The following is a 19,652-nucleotide window of genomic DNA, read 5'->3' on the forward strand; positions in this document are numbered from 1 at the left end:
CCTGTGGTGCCTTGTTTCTTACTGACATTAGATGAACAAAACAAAAAGGAACTTTCTCTTCAAATAATTGATAGGACAAATTGTAATCTGACAGATTGCGATGTATGCATTCAGCTTTGAAACCATGTGAATAATTGAAAGGAATGCCACATTTAGCCAGTGGGGGAGGGCCAAAAACCAATATCCCTTCTTCCATTACATGGGATTGAGGCCGTATATAGTAAGTAAGGAGTGATTGGGTTAAAGTGTTTGGATGAAAGTTGAATAATCACTTAAAAAATTAACGGTAAAAATTGGTAGTAGTAAAAAAGTAATTAAAATATATCATGAGATTTTACATTTGAGAAAAAAAGTCAGTTTCTAAAAAAATGTAACTAAACTGCTGAAATGTCTTCCAGAGCCTGGTACGTGGATGGCCGAGTTCTGGTGGTGATAGTTACTTTTGGCATAATTCTCCCTCTGTGTCTCTTGAAGAACCTCGGTAAGAACAGGGTTTGCTTTTACCTTACTCTTCAGTACCCAGATGAATCAAAAATGGAGTAAAGATGAACTTTTCCCTCCGCTTCCATGTGTAGGGTAAAGATTAAGTGAATGATAAATTGCAAGTATTAATCAGGCCCAACTTGGGTTAAAAGCATTGGTCAGTATGAGAATGTCCCAGTCCCTCTACTAAGCTATGGAGGGGAGAAGGGAGAACAGACACAGATGGGGCTGTTTCCTTTTCTTTTACTTTCTTTTTTTTTTTTTTTTTTTTGCCAGGTTGGGAGGCGAGGGAGAAGAGAGGCTATTCTAAGTCCAAAAAAGGGAATTCTCCTTATATAAAGTCTTAAATACACTGATTATTTAGACAAATAGATTTTCAAATCTAATATCAAGACAGAAGGTTGCTTATATTTGTACCCCCACCCCAAGTATTATGAATCACTGTTAAATGTCTCGCCAATCTCAATTATTTGCCTAAGTGAAGGGGGAAAGAGAAGTGAAAGTCCAAAATGATGGATAATTTCCCAGTCATAGCCATTTGGTTTAGACATTGGTTCGCTTAATATTATGGGAATTTCATTCATTGAAGAATGAGGCCAGAGTGTCGTCCAGTCAAAACCCCTAAAATATATACACCCTTCAATTCTGGGCTAATTCAAGGAAGAAGTCTGGAATAAAGTTTTTTCAAAAACATGTATGAGCCACAGTTTTTTTGTTTTGTTTTGGACCAAAAAAAAAAAAAAAAAAAAATCAGACTTCTCTAGCTGTTCTGTGAGGTTTAAAAGTCAATTTTTAAAGGGTTTTTTTTTTGTTTGTTTGTTTTTTTGATTTCTGGTTTCTGGGTCTATGTTTCGCCTGTTCTATACCAGTAGAGTGAGGTCTTTTCAGTTATGTAGAGAAGGACTCTTCCTCAGGGGTGAGAATCATGCAATCCGGAGAGACCACTTAACTACCCACTGGGAGGTAACAGTGCCAGCTGGAGATCTCCCAGGCATTCTAAGGGGAGCTGGGTAAAGATCCCCAGATACTCAATTTATCACTAGAAATTTTTTTTGTCTACTCTCTCTCATTTGGGAAGAGAAGTATTATAACTGACATTCAGTATGCACACAATAAGTGCATCATAAAGAGCTATCAAGGGGATCTTGGAGTGAATGGATTTGCCTGTGGAACTCCACCAGAGTACACCACCACAGACAGAGGGCCAAAATTGCCCCTTCTTTCCTGATTCTGGGAATCTACGTTCTCTAGTGTGCCAAGGAGAACTGGAGTCAAAATACATAAGGTTTTTATTCAAAGCTCCACTTTTTGCCAAATAAAGTAGCACTGTCAGATAATAAATCTCCTACTCACATTGACTGTATGTATATTATTGGAGCCCCAAACTACACTTGAAATAACACATCGAAAGAAATGATGAATGAAATAACAATAACAATTTTTTTTTTCCTTTTTTTTGAAAGGGTATCTTGGCTATACTAGTGGATTTTCCTTGAGCTGTATGGTGTTTTTCCTAATAGTGGTAAGTGCTGATTGAAATGGTTTGGGTTTGTTGTGGTACAATGCTATGTAATAATTGTTTATGAGGTGGCGTTACTAAATTCTAATTGTTTCTACTACCTTTTTTAATACTAGGTTATCTACAAGAAATTTCAAATTCCCTGCATTGTTTCAGAGCTAAACTCAACAGCAAGTGATAATTCAACAGATACTGACATGTGTACGCCAAAATATGTTACCTTCAATTCAAAGGTAAGTTTCCCTATCCTTTACAGATGAAAGCAAGCATTTTTAATAAGGGCATTATGTTTGTCATACTACCAAGTCAGTTTTCAATGTATTCATTTTCAAAAGAAAACAAGGTACTATTGTTTCCAAGTTCCAAAATTCATTTACAGGTCTTTGAGAAACATACACATATTATATTTTATACTCCCTCTTACCCATTTACAGGTGGGATAGCTGTGAAGGTGATCTATGAAAGCATGATTCTGATGTTGTCTCGGGTCCTCTCTTCCTGCATAGAGTGCTGAGTGATGCTTTAAAAACAGATTTATAACATCCTTAGCCCACGGCTGCTTCTATGGTGGTGATACAAAGGAATCCTACAGACTTCCTCAGTGTGCACCATTGAAATATAGACACCACCACAACCTAACACTTAAAAATACTTCCATACAATTACAATATTGTTGATACTGTAGGGAACGGTGGCCTAGGGAGTCAACCAGACTTGGGTTTGAATCCTCAGGCAATTCACTCCAGGTCTTGTGTAAAACTGAGGGTCTATTCTGTATTTTAGAATTGTGGTTTTGTTAGATTGTGCCTGGTATAGTGTCTCTGTGGAGGTAGGTCAGAAGATAGGTTACTTTTCCTTCTATCTCTGCTAGTTTCTTTTTTTTTTTTTTTGTAGAGACAGAGTCTCACTGTACCGCCCCCGGGTAGAGTGCCGTGGCGTCACACGGCTCACAGCAACCTCTTAACTCTTGGGCCTACGCGATTCTCTTGCCTCAGCCTCCCGAGCAGCTGGGACTACAGGTGCCCGCCACAACGCCCGGCTATTTTTTGGTTGCAGTTTGGCCGTGGCTGGGTTTGAACCCGCCACCCTCGGCATATGGGGCTGGCGCCCTACTCACTGAGCCACAGGAGCCGCCCTGCTAGTTTCTTTTTGCATAGAATGAGTGGGAGAGTATTAAAAGCCTTATCTAAGAAAACTAAATAGATATATCCCTGCCCCAACTCTCTTTTCTTCTTACTCTGAGGATACACAATAAGAAGTGCAACAGGGAACCAATTTTCTTTGTAGAGGGCATCTTTCAAGTCTGACTTGATGTGCCTGATGGAGATAAATTAGAGGTAGAAGTCCTGGGCTAGCCCCTCACTTCCCCTGGAAAGTTGGAGGGAGTCAGGAGGAGAGCAATGTCTGTCTACTGCTCAGAGTGGTCGTGGGGACCCAGTGAACTGGCTAGTGCCATGTAAGCAGGGGGTTGCTATACCTGTAACATACACTATAGGTGAACCAAATGTAAAGTCCCTTGGTGACAAATGCCTATGAGCTCAAGCTAGATAAGCTCTCTTAGAAAAGCTGCTTCTATTTTAGAGATCAAAACCCTCCTAATAACCCAATAATCCAGGGATTCTGAAGAGCTATCACATAAAAAGACAGCTCAGAAATACTGGAGCAGTATCATTTTTATGGTAAAAATGTCTTTTCCTAATCTCTGGTTTTTTTCTTTCAAATAGACCGTGTATGCTTTACCAACCATCGCATTTGCATTTGTCTGCCACCCATCAGTCCTGCCAATTTACAGTGAGCTGAAAGAGTAAGAGATTTGTTTCACTTTTACATCCCTTCATTAATAGGCAAGAACTCTATTAAAATGAACAGATTGGTATAGTGACCTCCAAGGATTCATCACTCAGCTTCAATATTTACCAACCAATATTCTGCTGCTCTTGAGCAGTTACTGTATTGTACAGAAACAAGAAAGCAAGAAAAATCAGAAACCTACAATAATTTTTGGCCACAAATATAAAAAGTGGCCAACCATGTAGGCTGCTTGGTTCATTTAATTTTCCAAACACTATATTACTTAGAAGAGTTCGAATATTTTTGTTGCTTTCTATTATTTGTGCTTATAAGTGGATAATAATCTTCAGATTTATTTACAAGCTGCTAAATAGACTGTCTCTGATTTGCCTGTTAGTTTGGGTGGAGAATAAGACAATAAGAAAGTCATGTTAATACCACAAACTAGAAAAAAATAATATTGTTATTCATTATAAATTATTAAGATGATTCTACAGATTTGTTTCTGGTTCCTATTTTCAAAAAATCGAAAATCTTGCTTATAAACTTTCTTATGTCTTCTCTTTTTAACCTACTGTTTATAACATATAAAAGTAGTCAGAAAAGATATACAATGTAACTGTTTTCCATTTTGACAAAAGTAAAGTCCATGTCATTTAGCATTGGATTCACTCTTTTTTTTTTTCTTTTCTTTTTTTTTTTTTTTTTTGTAGAGACAAGAGTCTCACTTTATGGCCCTCGGTAGAGTGCCGTGGCCTCACACAGCTCACAGCAACCTCCAACTCCTGGGCTTAAGCGATTCTTGGATTCACTCTTGATTTTTCCTCTTTCATGTTTAATTGATACATGGTTAAATTTTGAAATATCTGCACCTATCTATGTGAATATCATTTCCTGCTTTATAGTCCTCTATTCAGGCAGTTTAAGTATGTCTTTGGCATCTTTTAATAGTCCAGCTTTTAATTTATAATTTTCTCAAGTGTATACTTCTCAGTTTTTCTTGTTTTCCATATTCCAATGACATCTCGGCTTCCTTGTTAGGGCACAGTGAAATGGTATCATTATCTGTGGTCTATATTGAGCACAAGTCTTGTAGATTTTTGGGGGCAGTTAAAGAATCTTAAAGGTCATCTCACCCCCAGAGTAAACTTGACCTAAGGGTCAGAGCTCTCCATGATCAACAGCTGTGATCTCCTAGGTACTTGTTGCTCTGGTGACACAGACTTTCAGGTGCTGCCTGGGGCTACTCAATGGGAGAATCAGAATCTAAACTGCAGCTTTCAGAGGCAGAACCCCTGAGGTCACGTTCCAGCTCTGCCACTGATCAATGGGGCTTGGAGAACAAGAATAGCACTTTATTTTGTGTGTGTGTGTGTGTGTGTGTGTGTGTGTGTGCCTTTTTCCTGTGCCCAGCCAGTGTGGAGATAATATCAACCATAAATATTAAAAAAAAAAAAAAATACTATTTGCCCTTCTGATGAGAACTTGATATTCTTTTAAAAGAATGGGGAAGAACCACTCAAGGGAGTATGTTCCAAGGATCTCTCCCTCGCAATAACCAATCAGTGTAAAGGAAGTTACTCTAAACTGGCATAGTTGCCAGGGGACATTTCAGCTGGTCAGATCTGCCCTAACCTGATAAAAGAAAAGATAAATTAGTATTTTTCAGTGTTAGCCCTGATGTTTAAATTCAGCGAAACAATCTTTGATTTTTTTCAAATTCCTTTATCTTTGTTTTTAGCCGTTCGCAGAAAAGAATGCAGATGGTCTCCAACATCTCCTTTTTCGCCATGTTCGTCATGTATTTCTTGACGGCCATTTTTGGCTACTTGACATTCTATGGTAAGTCATTTCTGCTGGTACATAAATGTAAGTATTTTTTAATAAATTAGTAAAGATTAGTATTAAAGTAACTTTTAACATGGAAGCCAAAGAAAGCAACAAAGCCATCCATTGGCTTTGCTGTTTTTTTTCCTTCTACTTGAAGCAGACAGTGATGGTCCCTTTACGTAGTCTTACAGACTGCAGCATAGAATAATTACTGAAACAACATACTGTAATTTTTTTCTTTGAATAGTACCCTTAAAAGAAATTGCATTTTAGAAGTATGCCACCTGACTGAGGAAAGTTTGAAATTATACCAGAGAAGCCTTTCCTAATTGACACTGCAAATTGGGTCAGGTTCCATTAATAGAAAAGAGAGACAGAGACACATGTGGAAAGTGAAAAACAGCACAGTGCCACTCTCCTACGCTCTGCGTTTATTAAGAATGAAATGCTTGGGGCAGCGCCTGGGGCTCAAGGAGTAGGGTGCTGGCCCCTTATGCTGGAAGTGATTGGTTCAAACCCAGCCCTGGCCAAAAACTGCAAAATAAAAAAAAAAAATGAAATGCCTGCTTGTTCACCCAAGTTGGAGCCTTGCAAAGACTTGAAGGAGAGACATAGACAGTTAAAAGAAATGAAATCTGAAGAGGGAGACAAGGCTTTATTTGCAGCTTTTGCTGACCCCATATGAACAGTTCAGCTGTTTTTGCTATATCTTCATCTTCTCCTATTCAAATTATCCTTTAGTTTTGTTTAAAAGGTCTTTCATTATCATGGTAATTGGAACCTAATTTTAAAACACATATTTCAATCATATATAATGTAAACAGTCTTCTCCGTCAAATAATACTGCTTTAGGACACTTTTTTCTATAAACACAAATTTCTCAAAATATACACACATTTCGAGATTATTAATTCAGCCTGGAGAGAAAGGCAACACTGATTATACAGTTAGCAGTATTATCATTTTCCCAGTAATAGAGAATGACATTGTCTAATGGATTCAGACATAACGTATTTAATTGTTTGCACAAAAATAGTGTTTCTAAGATTCATACAGAGTTGCAAGGCTGGCGTTGGGGAAAGGAAGGGAAAGAGGAAGAACTAGCATTGGTTGAACAGACACACTGTTCCCACGTTCAAGCTATGATTTTTCTTTGTAAATCCATCTATTGTCACATATCCTAGAACACCAAACAATTTTATTACCCTTAGGTTAAAGGAAAAGGCTCAGCTATTTTTAAGTGGTTATGAATTTTGAATCAAGGAAATTAGAACTAATGAGATTTTTATTATTACCTATAGTCCTTTCTCAGATACTGAAATTGAGCTCTAGGGTACAGATTAGCATTTGAATTCCACACCCAGTACCTTGAAGCTGGTGCCGTGAGAAGTCCTGGGAAGAGAGGAAAGAGGAAATCATGTCTTAGAAAAAGAGAGAGTATTTTATGCTCTCCATGAGGGCCGTGCTGGCTGCAACAGTCTTTGAAGTAACACTTTCTGTAGTGCAGAGTTGAGAAAAGCTTCAAAATAGTACATCAGTGAAATACTTTATTTTTTTTTTTACAAGAAAAACATACAGAGAAGAGAAGAATTATTTCCCAATAGTGGTTAAATTCAGCTCACACCTCTGCTGCGTGGCCACCAGAAGTTGGGTTACAGGAGGAGAGATTGAAAGATGGCCCGTGTGACCTGCGACTGTTTGGTGTGGTTCGAAGAGTCACCTCAGTTGGAGGAAAATCGAGATTAAGGAAGGGCTTTGGGCTTCAACCATAGATTTCATTTTTAATCCCATTGTACGCCTAGGTGTAATTTAGTACACATGAAGCACTCCCAGTCTGTGTGGTTTGAATTCCTGGTAGTTAAAGTTACGCATGGCCCGCGGAGCACGTCTCCTACGCAGATATTTCTTCCAACTTCATTAATTGTCTTAATGAAGTTCAGCCATCGCTTTTCTTCCTTTCCATCAAAAATTCTTGATTGTTCAGAAAAACCGTCCTTCAGTGAGGTACTGTCTCCTTTCAAAACCCTCTTGCTCTTCCCTTGTTCAGAAAACGTGCAGTCGGACCTCCTGCACAAGTACCAGAGTAAAGACGACATTCTCATCCTGACCGTGCGGCTGGCTGTCATTGTCGCCGTGATCCTCACTGTGCCGGTGTTGTTTTTCACGGTGAGTAAAGGCCTCGGTGCAATCTGAGAAAAGCTGAGTTCTCGGCTTTCCTTCTGAGGTCAGGAGCTCGTGGCAGAGAAAGCTCACCCCAGGTAACGTTCCTGGGTTGCTGAAACTGCATCCAGGAAAGAATGTCAAGGCCAAGTTCAAGCTCTTTGTTAAACAAGTGGCATCAATGAGTCAGTGTACCCGCTGATGGAATGACTCTCCATTTTAATGAACCTGTCCCTCTTCTCTATTAAGAAATACAGGTGAAATGTTTAGATCTCAGTCATACAGGAGAAGATAGGACCAGAAGGGAACGCTCAATTCTTAGATAAAACAGAGAAATTACCTCTCCCCCCCAAAAAAACACCTACTATTCATAAATAAAAAATACTTTTCCTTTTAAGTCAAGCCGCCCTACTTCCAGAACTGTTAAGCTATCTATAAATTCACTAGATATTACAGAACATTTTACAAATTCCCATGCACCAATAAATTGATCTCTCTGCTGAGAAAGTGGAGTCAGCTGGCTATAGGTCCTTACACAGTCTGTTTTCTTTTCCTGCAGGTTCGTTCATCTTTATTTGAACTGGCTAAAAAAACCAAGTTTAATTTATGTCGTCATACTGTGGTTACCTTCATACTCTTGGTTATCATCAACTTGTTGGTGATCTTCATTCCCTCCATGAAGGACATCTTCGGGGTCGTGGGTATGGCTTTAGAACTTCGCATGTCATTCTGTGGCAATCGTTAGCTAAAATTTCACAATGGTGACTCGAAACTGTATCCCTTTTTTTATTTTATAGGCGTTACATCTGCTAATATGCTCATTTTCATTCTTCCTTCGTCTCTTTATTTAAAAATCACAAACCAAGATGGAGATAAAGGAACTCAAAGAATTTGGGTATGTCTCTTGCAACTTTTCTGATTAGTTTTCCATTTGAATTTACCACAGAAAGAGTCCATCTCTACCATCTAAGACTATTTTCAGTTGCCTTGAAGGAAAGCAGCAGCCCTTTTAGCTTTCCCATTTAGGTTATTTAAAATATCATATCAAAACGTTCTCCATCCCTCAAAATATCTCTTCTGGTTTTACTCTGTGCCTTGACTTTTGTTCTGCTCTAGGGCACAGCCAGCCAGGAGAATGGACGTTCATCCTCCTGGGCTTTAGAGGACCAGACTTTGTCTTTAGCAAGCGCTGACATGGAGAGAGACTCTAAAGATTTTGTGCAGTGCACTGTTTCTGTATGATTTCTAGTCACACAGCTCCTCTCGACAGCCCAGGGAGTATGTGATGCCTCAGTGAAAATGTCTGAGTTAGCTTAAAGAGTCATGTTATGATTTCACAGCAATGCTTTGGAGCAACAGACCTGGATTCAAAAACTACCTTTCTATATTGGGATTCTTGTTTCCAGGTCTGGTGAAGTTCAAGGGCATCTTGAATGTGGTGCAGTTGGAGAGAGTGAGGGAAGCAGGGGTGAAGTGGCTGCTACCTGAGTCCCTTCTGGAGCACCATTTTGCTCGGCCTCGAAGAGGGCTTCTCAGCCTCCCAGCTAGTGTAAGCACCGCAACTGACCCTGTTACCTGAGTCAACAGACCCGGCTGAGGGACCTTAGGCAGGAGGGCTGGTCCTGTGCATTTCAGGGAAGCAGCATTGATGCCGGCAGAGCCTCCTGTTCCCCTGAGAGGCTCACTCCGGAAGCCACAAATCCAGAATCCCTCTAGGGACTTCATGAGGACAGAGAAGAAGGAGCAGTCACTCTGGCACAGCAGAAAAATATACTCCAATTAAATCTGAAAACGGAGCAGGCCCGTTGCCCATGAATCCTCTGGGCCTCTCCAACACTGCTCCCATAATAAAACCAGTGGCAGGGTCCACCAAATGGCATTAGACAAGTGCTCTGTCATGTAGGGGCCACAGGGAGGTAGGCTGGACCCGCGACCGTGCTATATCCTTCTCCCTGCAGACTCTCACTGGACATGCTCACGGCCAAGTGATTGACCATCGTATGTTCTCTAAATTTGGTGGCCTTTACCAGCCACTCAAGTGACTTAGTTTTTGCCAGCTGTTTCCCAATTTATTTTGCATGACTTTTTTCTACATTTCAAGGAAATGTTTGCCTGCCAGTGATAAGCTAGGTGCCACAGGTAACCATTAAAGAGGTAACCTGGATATTTTCCAGGGCCTGTTTTTGTTAGTTGGGTGGTGGTTAGTTGATTGTAATTTCTTAGAGAGGAGCTATAAGGACACAGCATCATTTGTGGAATGGTAGATACACTTGAGGTGACTGTGAACGCAAAGAACAAAACATAGAGGATGATTTGCGTGGCTTGTTTTTCTTCTTTTCTGACCCAGGCAGAATCAGATGTGCACAATTTTAGGAAGGTTCTCATAGTTCAGCAATGGTTGTGACAAAATCCAAACACGAGGGGATACGAAGGGAGAGGGAAAACTTTTTTATTTTATTTTTCCAGGTACGTGTAGAAAATGTTCGCTGCACCAAGAGTAACCCGTGCCTTTCTCTTGCTCCAGGCTGCCCTTTTCTTGTGTCTGGGGGTGCTGTTCTCCTTGGTCAGCATTCCTTTGGTCATCTATGACTGGGCCTGCTCATCGAACAGTGACGAAGGCCACTGAGACCAGCTGAGGAAAGACAACATTCCTGTCATCATCTACTCAGTCAAGTCTCCATACGTCAGCCACTTCTCATCACTTCTTTTGCAAGTTTACAGAAGCAAACAGAAATTTTCAGGATACTTAAGATGGAATAACACTTTGATCACAAAATAAGAAACCTATTTCTATAATGGGTCACATCCCTCCAAGATTTGGGATCAATTTAGGGATTAGAGATTTTTTTTTTTTTTTCAAATTTCATGAAATTGTATTTTACAGTACTTTCCGCAATCAATTACTTTTTTTCACTCTCATCACTCTCTGTTTTGTGGCTTCACAGCCTTTTAGAACTTTGAAAAACATGATCATCAATCGTGTTTATGTATTATACATCCAGATTCTGAAATAATTTTCCTACTGATGTTCAGCTCACACTATCTATACCTTTTTAGAAGAGAAAATAATCTTGAATTGTATATATTTATTTTGCTTTACAGAAAAAAAATGGTTTCGTAAATAATTTGCCTATTTTGGTTAACATAGCACACAGGGATAATGTTCTGAGAGTCGTAGGACACGTGTGATTGCAGGATTAGAGCATGCCCAATATTTGAGGTGGCTCTGATTGCCTGGCAGCTGGTGGCCTGGCTGGGACTATATCCCACCCCATACAAAGTACTTCTCTAGCCAGTGTTCTCAGCTGGGAAGGGGGTGGGAAGGATTCCTGCCATGGTACTTAAATTAAGTCACACATTTGGGCAACCGAAGTTTTGCTTCCCTCTTGGTGATTTGTTAAAGTTACTCCAGTCTGAGTCAACTTTTGCTGGCGGAGACCCGTGGCATCTGCTGTGAAAGGATTGTCCAAAATGCCTGAGAAAATATTCCTCTGATGCAGATAGCCTTCAACCCCCCAACCTGTATTGTTGAAGGGAGAAAAAAGTGTTTTAGTAAATTATAAGCCCAGCAGCCCTTAGTCATGCCCACTAGCTGTTTGCACAGAGAATAATGTGTACCTAATTAAGGCTGATCTGAGATAAGTAATTCCTGTTTTATATTGGGCACTTTAGGGACGTCTCTAAAAGACTTGTTTTATATCTATAAATCTAGGTTATTGCAAATACAAGTTTTTGTACCTTAAATAAGCCTCATTTCTATTTCTTCTTCATTAACTCTTCATCCAGAGTCTTAGGGGAAAACCCCCAGAGATAGTCTTTGTGAAGAGCCTGTGACAGAATTAGCATGTACCTTCCTTTCCCCACATGGGGAAGATAGGAAGGCCCCAGTGTCTGCGCTGTCTCCTCTTCTGGTCTCCAACCAAGGGGCAGGCCATACCTGCCCATCCCAGCTGGCCCATGCAGGAGGACAGAGTTGCCTTGTACTCTCTTCTCTCCTAAAGGAAGCGGAAGGAAACTACAGAGACTGAAAGAGAAGAGAGCTGGGAACAAGGTCACTGGGAAAGGAATGGGGGACATTCCCCAAAACTGAGCCCTCGCTCGTGATTGGATGTTCTGCAGCTTGCACACGGCAAGAAACATGCATGTTCCGTGAGCCGGTTTCTCGAAGCAAGACTTGTGTTTTACCTACATTCTCAATGAATTTTCACCGAGCACAGATGTCTTATCTGGAGATAAGTAGCATCTAACCAAAGACTGTTGGCAGAGTTTCCAGGCACTTAGCTCTTTTTCTTCCCGACTCAAATCCCAAAGGGACTTCATTCTCACCAAGAATAACACGGAAATGACCCCTTCCTTTAAAGACTCATGTCCCGCAGATATGACAGGCATTGAAAGCACCTGTTGTGATCCTCTTGGGGGAGAATGAAAGGTTATTTCCTGCATTGCATCATCATAGAGCTTTTAATATGTGCATATGAAGTTACAGAATTGCATCCACATTAGGCCAGAGTTCAGATATTTCGATATGAATACCTACCTAGTAAATTCCACAGCCATCTCTGTCCTTTTCAGAAGTGTTTCCCATATTACGTGAGCAACGATAGAAACCAAGCAGAACGAGACTCAGTGAAGCTTTAGAAGCTTGTCTAGACCACCAAGTAATGAAATAGCCAGTAGTGGGGTGACCCTAGGTTTAAAAACACATCATGTAGTTGAAAGCTATATCATGCTACTTTCTATTTTCTTCATTACTTTGTGACAAATCATTTTCCACTCATGAAGTCAACTTAGAAAATTATTAACTCTGGAATGTGCAGTGATATTTTGGGGGTCTCTGGGTTTTATGTATCAGTACAAGGGATTTTTTATTATTTAAAATATATTTATTTAGAGGAAGCACATGGTTATAGATGTCTGTAAGATCACATATTTTTTAAAACCTTCTTTGTATGTTTATCTTTGTTGCTGACTGAATATCATAGACCCTCCTGTAATTTGTCAAATATCACTGATTATATCATTTCTGTGGGATTAGTTGTAAAGTGTACTGCTCTTATTCTTGTTCAGAATAGTGAACTGGTAGCCAAAAATACATGTATTACAGATGTTAGGTAGAATTTAAACAGCACAGTCAAGTGCTATAGAAATTTTTCTGCTAAATTAATAGACTAATTTACTATACCTTAGCCGTGGGGAGTAGCACGTTTTCCTTTGGTAGATAGGATCGCTGCGCTAGTGAACAGTGCCAGTTTCATACTTTGGATTCTCTAGTTATTGTAACACGGAATACTGTCAATCCTGTCCCTCTTTTACTGTCTATTACTTCCCAGAAGTGGGGGGTAGTGAAAAATGCACGGGAAAGGAATCTACTCTTGTTTAGGCGCCAACCGTCTCCAATTTTTATAAGGAGGTCATGTTCTAAAATGTTATAAGCAGGTTATTTGCAACCTGGATTGTGTTTTCCTTTAGAGGCCAGGTTATATGTGGTAGTTAGGGTCCCCAGACCATCTAGTTTAGCTGAAATAGAATAATGTAATAAGATTGCTGAAGAACCTAACGACCCAAAATGCTATTGTTTCTAGGGGGTATTTGTTAGTAGAATCTGGACTGTCCATCTCAGCCGCATACCACCTGCTGGACAGTGGGGGTAGTAGAGTTGCCACCAGATTAGAGGTGACCAGAGTGGCCTGAAGCAGGGTCTCCAGCAAAGGCAGGGATGAGTAAGTTCAGGGTCAGGTGCTGGGAGAGGGAGGAGGATGAGGAGGCCTCTGTGGATTGCCAGAGACAGTCTTAGGCTGGTACCTTTCAGGTCTCAGGCTCGGCCTGCCTGCTCTATTCATACGACCTTTTGTTCCTCCAGCTCATCTCCTTCCCTGCCGCTGCAGAAAAGCCTGTTGCTGCATAGCTTCTCCCACATGCCAATCGAAGCCAGCACACAGCACTGTTAAGGGTTTCAGTGCTGGTAACCACAGTTTAACTGCCCAGTAATCAGATGGGGAGCAGGAAGAGTCTCTACCCACCTTCCTTTTTTACATTTACAGACCTTGTTGAGAAAAAAGAAAGGCTCAGATGGGCGCTGGTGGTGGCCTTGGGGTGGACATAGACCTGTGGTAAGAGCCCTTGGTGTTTCAGAGGGCACCTCCCACCCTAGGACCCACTTCTCTATGGAGTGGGGCTAGAGCCTCTAAGACAGCTGGTTGTCACAGTGCAGTCCCCAGACCCACAGCATTCTGGGTAAGAATGCAAATTCTCAGGTCCCACACCAGACACAGTGAAATCAGAAGCTGTGAGGGTGGGGGCCCAGTGACTGCATTTTAATGAGACCTCCAAGTGGCTCTGACTCACTTGGAGTTTGGGACCCACTCCAAGCCTAGCGGTCTCTCCCTTTCTCTCCCCATTAGTCCTACCTCAGAAGGTGGTCCCCTGGATTCATGAGGTGAGCAGTAGGAGCCAGGACTGAGGGAGGAAAGAAAAGGGCCTTGGCAGCGGGGGCCTCTGCAACGGCAGAAAGTGAGGGGGCTCTGGTGCTGTCACCTGGTTGCCCCCTCCCACTGGAAATGCCAGTGCAGGTGCACAGTCAAAAATGCAGTCTGCCCACACTCGGGTGTTACTTTGGGCTGAGGTAAAATAATACTGTAGTTTTTAAAGCTACAGAGAAATAAAATGGAGGCTTTTTTTGACTGGGAGAGGTTAAAAGAAAATACCCTTTGTAAGTGCAACCTTTGCAGAAATGCTGAACTCATGTCAGGAGTGAATTCCCAGAATGTCTGAGTTCCTCATGTGACAATAATCCTGTCCTTTTAATGTGATTTCTCTGCTGAATGGTCTACCCTGCTTGAGGAGCAGCAAACTGCTCTGAAAGGAATGAAGAGCTCAGTTCCCTGTCTGGGGTGGGCACGAGGCTGGATGGACACATTTGGTTGGAGTGGGGAGATCAGCAGAGATGTGATCACGTACTTAGAGCAAAACCTAAGTCTTGATTAGTCTCCCTCAGTCTATCAATTTTATCAGGCGTGAGGCTTAGAAAGGGTATAATCTTTAAGAATACAATTACCTTATTCAAGTTCACCGTTTAAGTGTTATCCATTTTCAAAACAAAGAAGATATGGATTCTTACCATTTAGTAACAACTTTCCTTAGAGAAGGCAGAGCTGAGAATCCTTTAGCAAAAGAACATACTTCCTCTAAAACACAGTGAATTATTTATAACGATATAAGGCTTTTGGGTACAAATTGGGGGTGGGATGGTTAACAACTGAAAAATACCACTAAATTTAAAAAATTCTTGAAAAACATGTAAAATTCACAAGGCACAGACATTCTCTTTCTTCAGGATTTTCTCCGAAGAAGGGCTATGAAACTGGGCCTGTTTGTATACAAGTTCAAATTTATGTTTATAAAGGATGAATCTATGCAGCTGAGGCTTATTGTAGGAAATACTCATTTGTATGTAAATATATGTAAATAAATAGGAGGCTGTATATTTTTGCAGTTGTTGATCCGCACTGAAATAGGAGTCTCTAGGATCCACATATAAAGAATAAATGTTCCATAGACATTAGTGGTTTTGTTTGACAATTAGAAAAATCTTCATTCTCTCCCAGGTAACATAGTTCTCTCAGTATAAACTTGGAACATAAAACATTACTTAATTGTTTAGAAAAAGAAATGTCTGAGAAATAGCTACATTGGTTTCTTGTACTGATATTAAGTTCAATTATTTAAAAGGTAGTCTTATGAGCTATAAATAAGGAATATTTAGACCCAAATCATTGTCATATAGAAACAGATATACCCAAAAAGGCAAATTGTTTCTTTATAATGCTCTTTTGCTGTTAACATTGATACCATTGCATGGTATTTATGAAAACAGAAGTTGGGGAGAAGAATGTTTTTTTTTTTCCCAAATTGAATTGCTGCATTTCCCAAACTTTGGGATCTTTGAGAAGGGAGAAAACCTGAATGTTAGCACAGATTTGAAGGAAAGAAAACAGAGAACCGTTATTTTATCAAGCTTTGAAAGTCTTGCATGTTGCCTTTTATTTTAGTGTTGACGCCAACATGGACTGTGGTATGTAATTTTTTCCCCAAACACTTGAATCTTAATCTTCGGTACGTCATTCACTCTCTAGAATCCAGTGTACTTTAGGCTTCATCTGAGTCCAGTACATGGAGCACACCACTGTTTTATTAACGTAAAAACCTTATAAATGAATCTCAGATGGGTGATTGAAGAGAGGTCACAAGTCACAAACCTTTCCTATTCATAGTTAATCAAATAGAGCTGGGTTCTTTGCAGGGCGTGGTGTAAATAAAGAAATGTAAAAAGTTCTGTTCTATAACTGCTCTGTTAACATAGTTTTTAAACATTAAAAATGTGAACTGAAAGTATTTAGAAATGCTGTGTTCATTCTTTTTGGATGTGATGCTGAAACGGGGGCAATTGAGTGCTATATTCACTATTCAGGTTTGCTGGAGAAAGGTTTATACACACTTTTCAGTTCCAGATCATGGAAGTGTCTACTTCAGTGCCCGAACTTTATATAAAGATGTGTATATATACAGATACATGTGTTTATATATGTATGTATATATACATATAATATATATATCTTCCGATAGAAATCTATCTGGTCTGAAACATACCCTATTTCTCCATTGTTATAATCAAAGAAGTTTGAACTATTGTTTTTTTTTTTGGCCTGGGCTGGGTTTGAACCTGCCACCTCTGGTCTATGGGGCTGGCCCCCTATACCTTTGAGCCACCTCATAATGTTTTCTATTTAAACTCAAGTTCATCTTTGTGAGCAATAATTTCTGTCCTGCGTTAAAGGAGGGAATCTAGTTTTCCTCTTAAAAAACTATACCAGACCAGCAAGATGGCTGTAAGTCTGATATCCAAGTCCTTCTGATGAACAGAGTTAGTCAAGAAATAGCCTGGGCCTGGTATGATAGTGGCTGGGTGTGAGGCCCACCTTGCCACCTGGATTCTCTCTGGGCTCCCCAGTTGATGAAGCCCATTCTGTGGGGCCATGCTGGCAACATGTGGAACTCAAGGTAGAAACTTGGGGCACAGGAGTCTAAGTCGTGCAGTCCAGTCTAGCTTCATTAAGAATAAAGCTGATGGGCGGCACCTGTGGCTCAGTGAGTAGGGCGCCGGCCCCATATACCGAGGGTGGCGGGTTCAAACCTGGCCCCGGCCAAACTGCAACAAAAAAATAGCCGGGCGTTGTGGCGGGCACCTGTAGTCCCAGCTACTCGGGAGGCTGAGGCGGGAGAATTGCCTAAGCCCAGGAGTTGGAGGTTTCTGTGAGCTGTGTGATGCCATGGCACTCTACCGAGGGCGATAAAGTGAAACTCTGTCTCTACAAAAAAAAAAAAAAAAAAAAGAATAAAGCTGATATTTTTATCCTCACATGCCTCCTGTGTCTACGTCTTAATTGATCAAAACCCCAAGGGCGAAGGGTGTCAGTGAGTAATGATCACTTTCAAACCCAAGCAGTCGTAAAAGCTCATATAATCAAAAGCCTATGGAGACTATGAGCAGATTTTGTTCTAAATCAAAAGGACCGGTCCTGCAGTGCCTGTGATAGTTCTGACTTCTTCCTTCCACTCTCTCTCTATGGGTGTGTGCTGGTGCTGTTCTATTCTGCCCTATTTTTCACATAATTGTCGGGGTATGGTTATTCTCCTTTCCTATGGAATAAGCTGTGGGCTTAATGATAACTTGGCAACTCAGAGGCCCTGTGTATTTACCATCTAGATTCATAGTTGTGTTCTGCTTGGTTAGGATTGTCTGCAAGGAGTGGAGGAAGCCCAAACAACACAAATATATGTGAGACTTTAAAAAAACACTAGGGTAAATATATGTATTTTTTACAATGGTAAAACCATGATTCTCCTATAAAGTAATTGTGTCAACAATTATTATTTTAATAATGAGTTATTAATGAACGAGTAAAATGTTTTTGAAAAATGGTGCAAAGGAGAATTCAAAGAACAGCAATCAGGAATGCTGAAATGAATTTGCTAATAGATGCAAAAACTGGCCTTGTCCACAGGGGAAATCAATTGCATCTCAACCACACACAATTCATTTACATCTCTGGATGATAATCATTTCCATCTCTCAGTTTTGTACAATTCACAGGGTTATAAAGTAGCTAAAAAAAAAAAAAAAAGCAGAATTTGTATAGAATCAGATAACCCAGAGGAACACCTAACATTCTATTGAAAGAACATCTACGAATCCTTTCTGCCCCTTTTAACATCTTTGCAGTTTTCTAACAACTTCCCCCTTTGTAAGCACAAGAACCCCAAAGGTTACTCTTGATCGTAATGAAGACGTAATCATTAAGTCTGGCCTCATTATTGGCATAGGTGCAGCAAGAGTGTTAATTAACCATACAGGCTCCCCTGAGTTCGCTTTGCAAATCTAGAGCTATGCAGTATGGAACAGCCACTGGAGCCACAGACTTACACTTTTAAAAGTCTCTATCACTTGCAAGCTCAAGGTAGGAGAGCAAGCCCAAGGAACTCTTATCATATTTCACCTGTATTATCCACAAATGTGGGTGAATTCCTTTCTACATGAGTTGCCTCAAATTTACCAAGGTTTTAGGCCTTCCCAGAAGTGTCCTTTCTTACCACCCAACAGTGGCTGTAGGTTGGAACCCTAGAAGTTTGGTAGGAAGCCAGGTTGTCTGGGTAGTAAGCCAAGTTTCATAGGAATTGGCTCCATAAACAAAATCAACCTTCGTTTCTTGGTACTGTTTGACCATCATTCTCAAATATGACATTCCAAGTAAGGCCATGGCTACACAATCACTTTTGTTATCCTGTACTGAGAAGGAAAAGGCTCTTGTTGAAGCTACGCAAGTAATCTCATTGACATGGAAAAGCCAGGGAACTCAGTCCCAAGTTTCTAAATTCAGGAGTGGGAGAGTGTTCAGTGAGAAGCAAGAAAAAATGTTTAGTTCCACTTTTAAAAGGCAAAATCTACTAAATGATTGCAAACTAAAGGTAGCTTAAGAAGAAAGAGTAATGGCTTCCTCATCTATCTAGAAAATAGACCATTAAAACAGCATCAACCATAATCACAACCACAGTAAACATTTTTTTCCATCAGCTCATTCTGTTCTTTGTTCTGATGAGCATTCTGCTTTCAGAAAATTGTCTGCTTCTGGATTGAGACAAGTTCCGTAAATCCACACTCACTCCACAAATCCAGACTGAATGTTGTCTAAGTAACATAACATCAGCTCAGAAGTTTGTACCCAAGAGTGTATTCTCTGAAATGCTGGCAGTTTTCTGTACTTGGCATAGTCCTTTTTCATGAGACTCCGGGGCTATCTTTCTTTGCTAATGAACCAGATTTTTGCCTCCAGTTATAGCAGAGCCTCAGGCAAATTTCAGGGAATAGAAACCTATTTGATAATAATACCGGAAGGCTGTAGTTAATTTACTATAATAACTAGTGATTATCCACTACATCTTAGGTATCCTTCCAAGTAACCTTGATGGGCTGTGCAGTATTCCACCGAGCAGTCACCCAGTTGTCTTTCTGGCTTGTTTCAAAGTCTATCACAATTTTTCTGTCAAAATACATATTGACAGAAATATTGTATATTTATTTCTTATATATACATAATATCTAGTAGTGGGGAAGGCCTTTCTTGGCACAAAACGTAAGAGCCACAAAAAAAGGAATGGATAAATACATAATTTTAAAATGTATGTGACATACAAAAATGTTCCCCCCCAATCTGAAAATCCACATGGGTAGACAAAAGTAACATTTGTCAAGCACTTGTTGCAATTGACGCAACCGCCTCCTGAGTTTGAGGTTCAGATTATTCAAAGTGTCTCC

At 40.3% G+C, this 19,652-nt stretch overlaps 1 protein-coding gene across 5 annotated transcripts in view; it reads left to right on the forward strand.

The window, feature by feature from the left end:
• SLC38A1 (solute carrier family 38 member 1) overlaps positions 1 to 16,174 on the forward strand; it is a 71,331-nt gene extending 55,157 nt beyond the window's left edge. For 2 of the 5 annotated variants that reach the window (XM_053555891.1, XM_053555890.1), the window contains 9 exons: positions 399 to 481; positions 1,947 to 2,005; positions 2,119 to 2,235; positions 3,727 to 3,806; positions 5,535 to 5,635; positions 7,671 to 7,789; positions 8,343 to 8,484; positions 8,581 to 8,678; positions 10,308 to 16,174. In XM_053555891.1, coding sequence (XP_053411866.1) covers positions 399 to 481; positions 1,947 to 2,005; positions 2,119 to 2,235; positions 3,727 to 3,806; positions 5,535 to 5,635; positions 7,671 to 7,789; positions 8,343 to 8,484; positions 8,581 to 8,678; positions 10,308 to 10,409 — 901 coding nt within the window. In that variant the 3' untranslated portion in view covers positions 10,410 to 16,174. Of the gene's footprint in view, positions 1 to 398; positions 482 to 1,946; positions 2,006 to 2,118; positions 2,236 to 3,726; positions 3,807 to 5,534; positions 5,636 to 7,670; positions 7,790 to 8,342; positions 8,485 to 8,580; positions 8,679 to 9,189; positions 9,333 to 10,307 lie in introns of all 5 variants that reach the window. The other 3 variants (XR_008373277.1, XR_008373278.1, XM_053555892.1) reach the window with 3 other exon arrangements.
• Positions 16,175 to 19,652: the final 3,478 nt, after the last annotated feature.

The sequence above is a fragment of the Nycticebus coucang genome, chromosome 12, assembly GCF_027406575.1.
Source record: "Nycticebus coucang isolate mNycCou1 chromosome 12, mNycCou1.pri, whole genome shotgun sequence".
Lineage (NCBI taxonomy): Eukaryota > Metazoa > Chordata > Mammalia > Primates > Lorisidae > Nycticebus > Nycticebus coucang.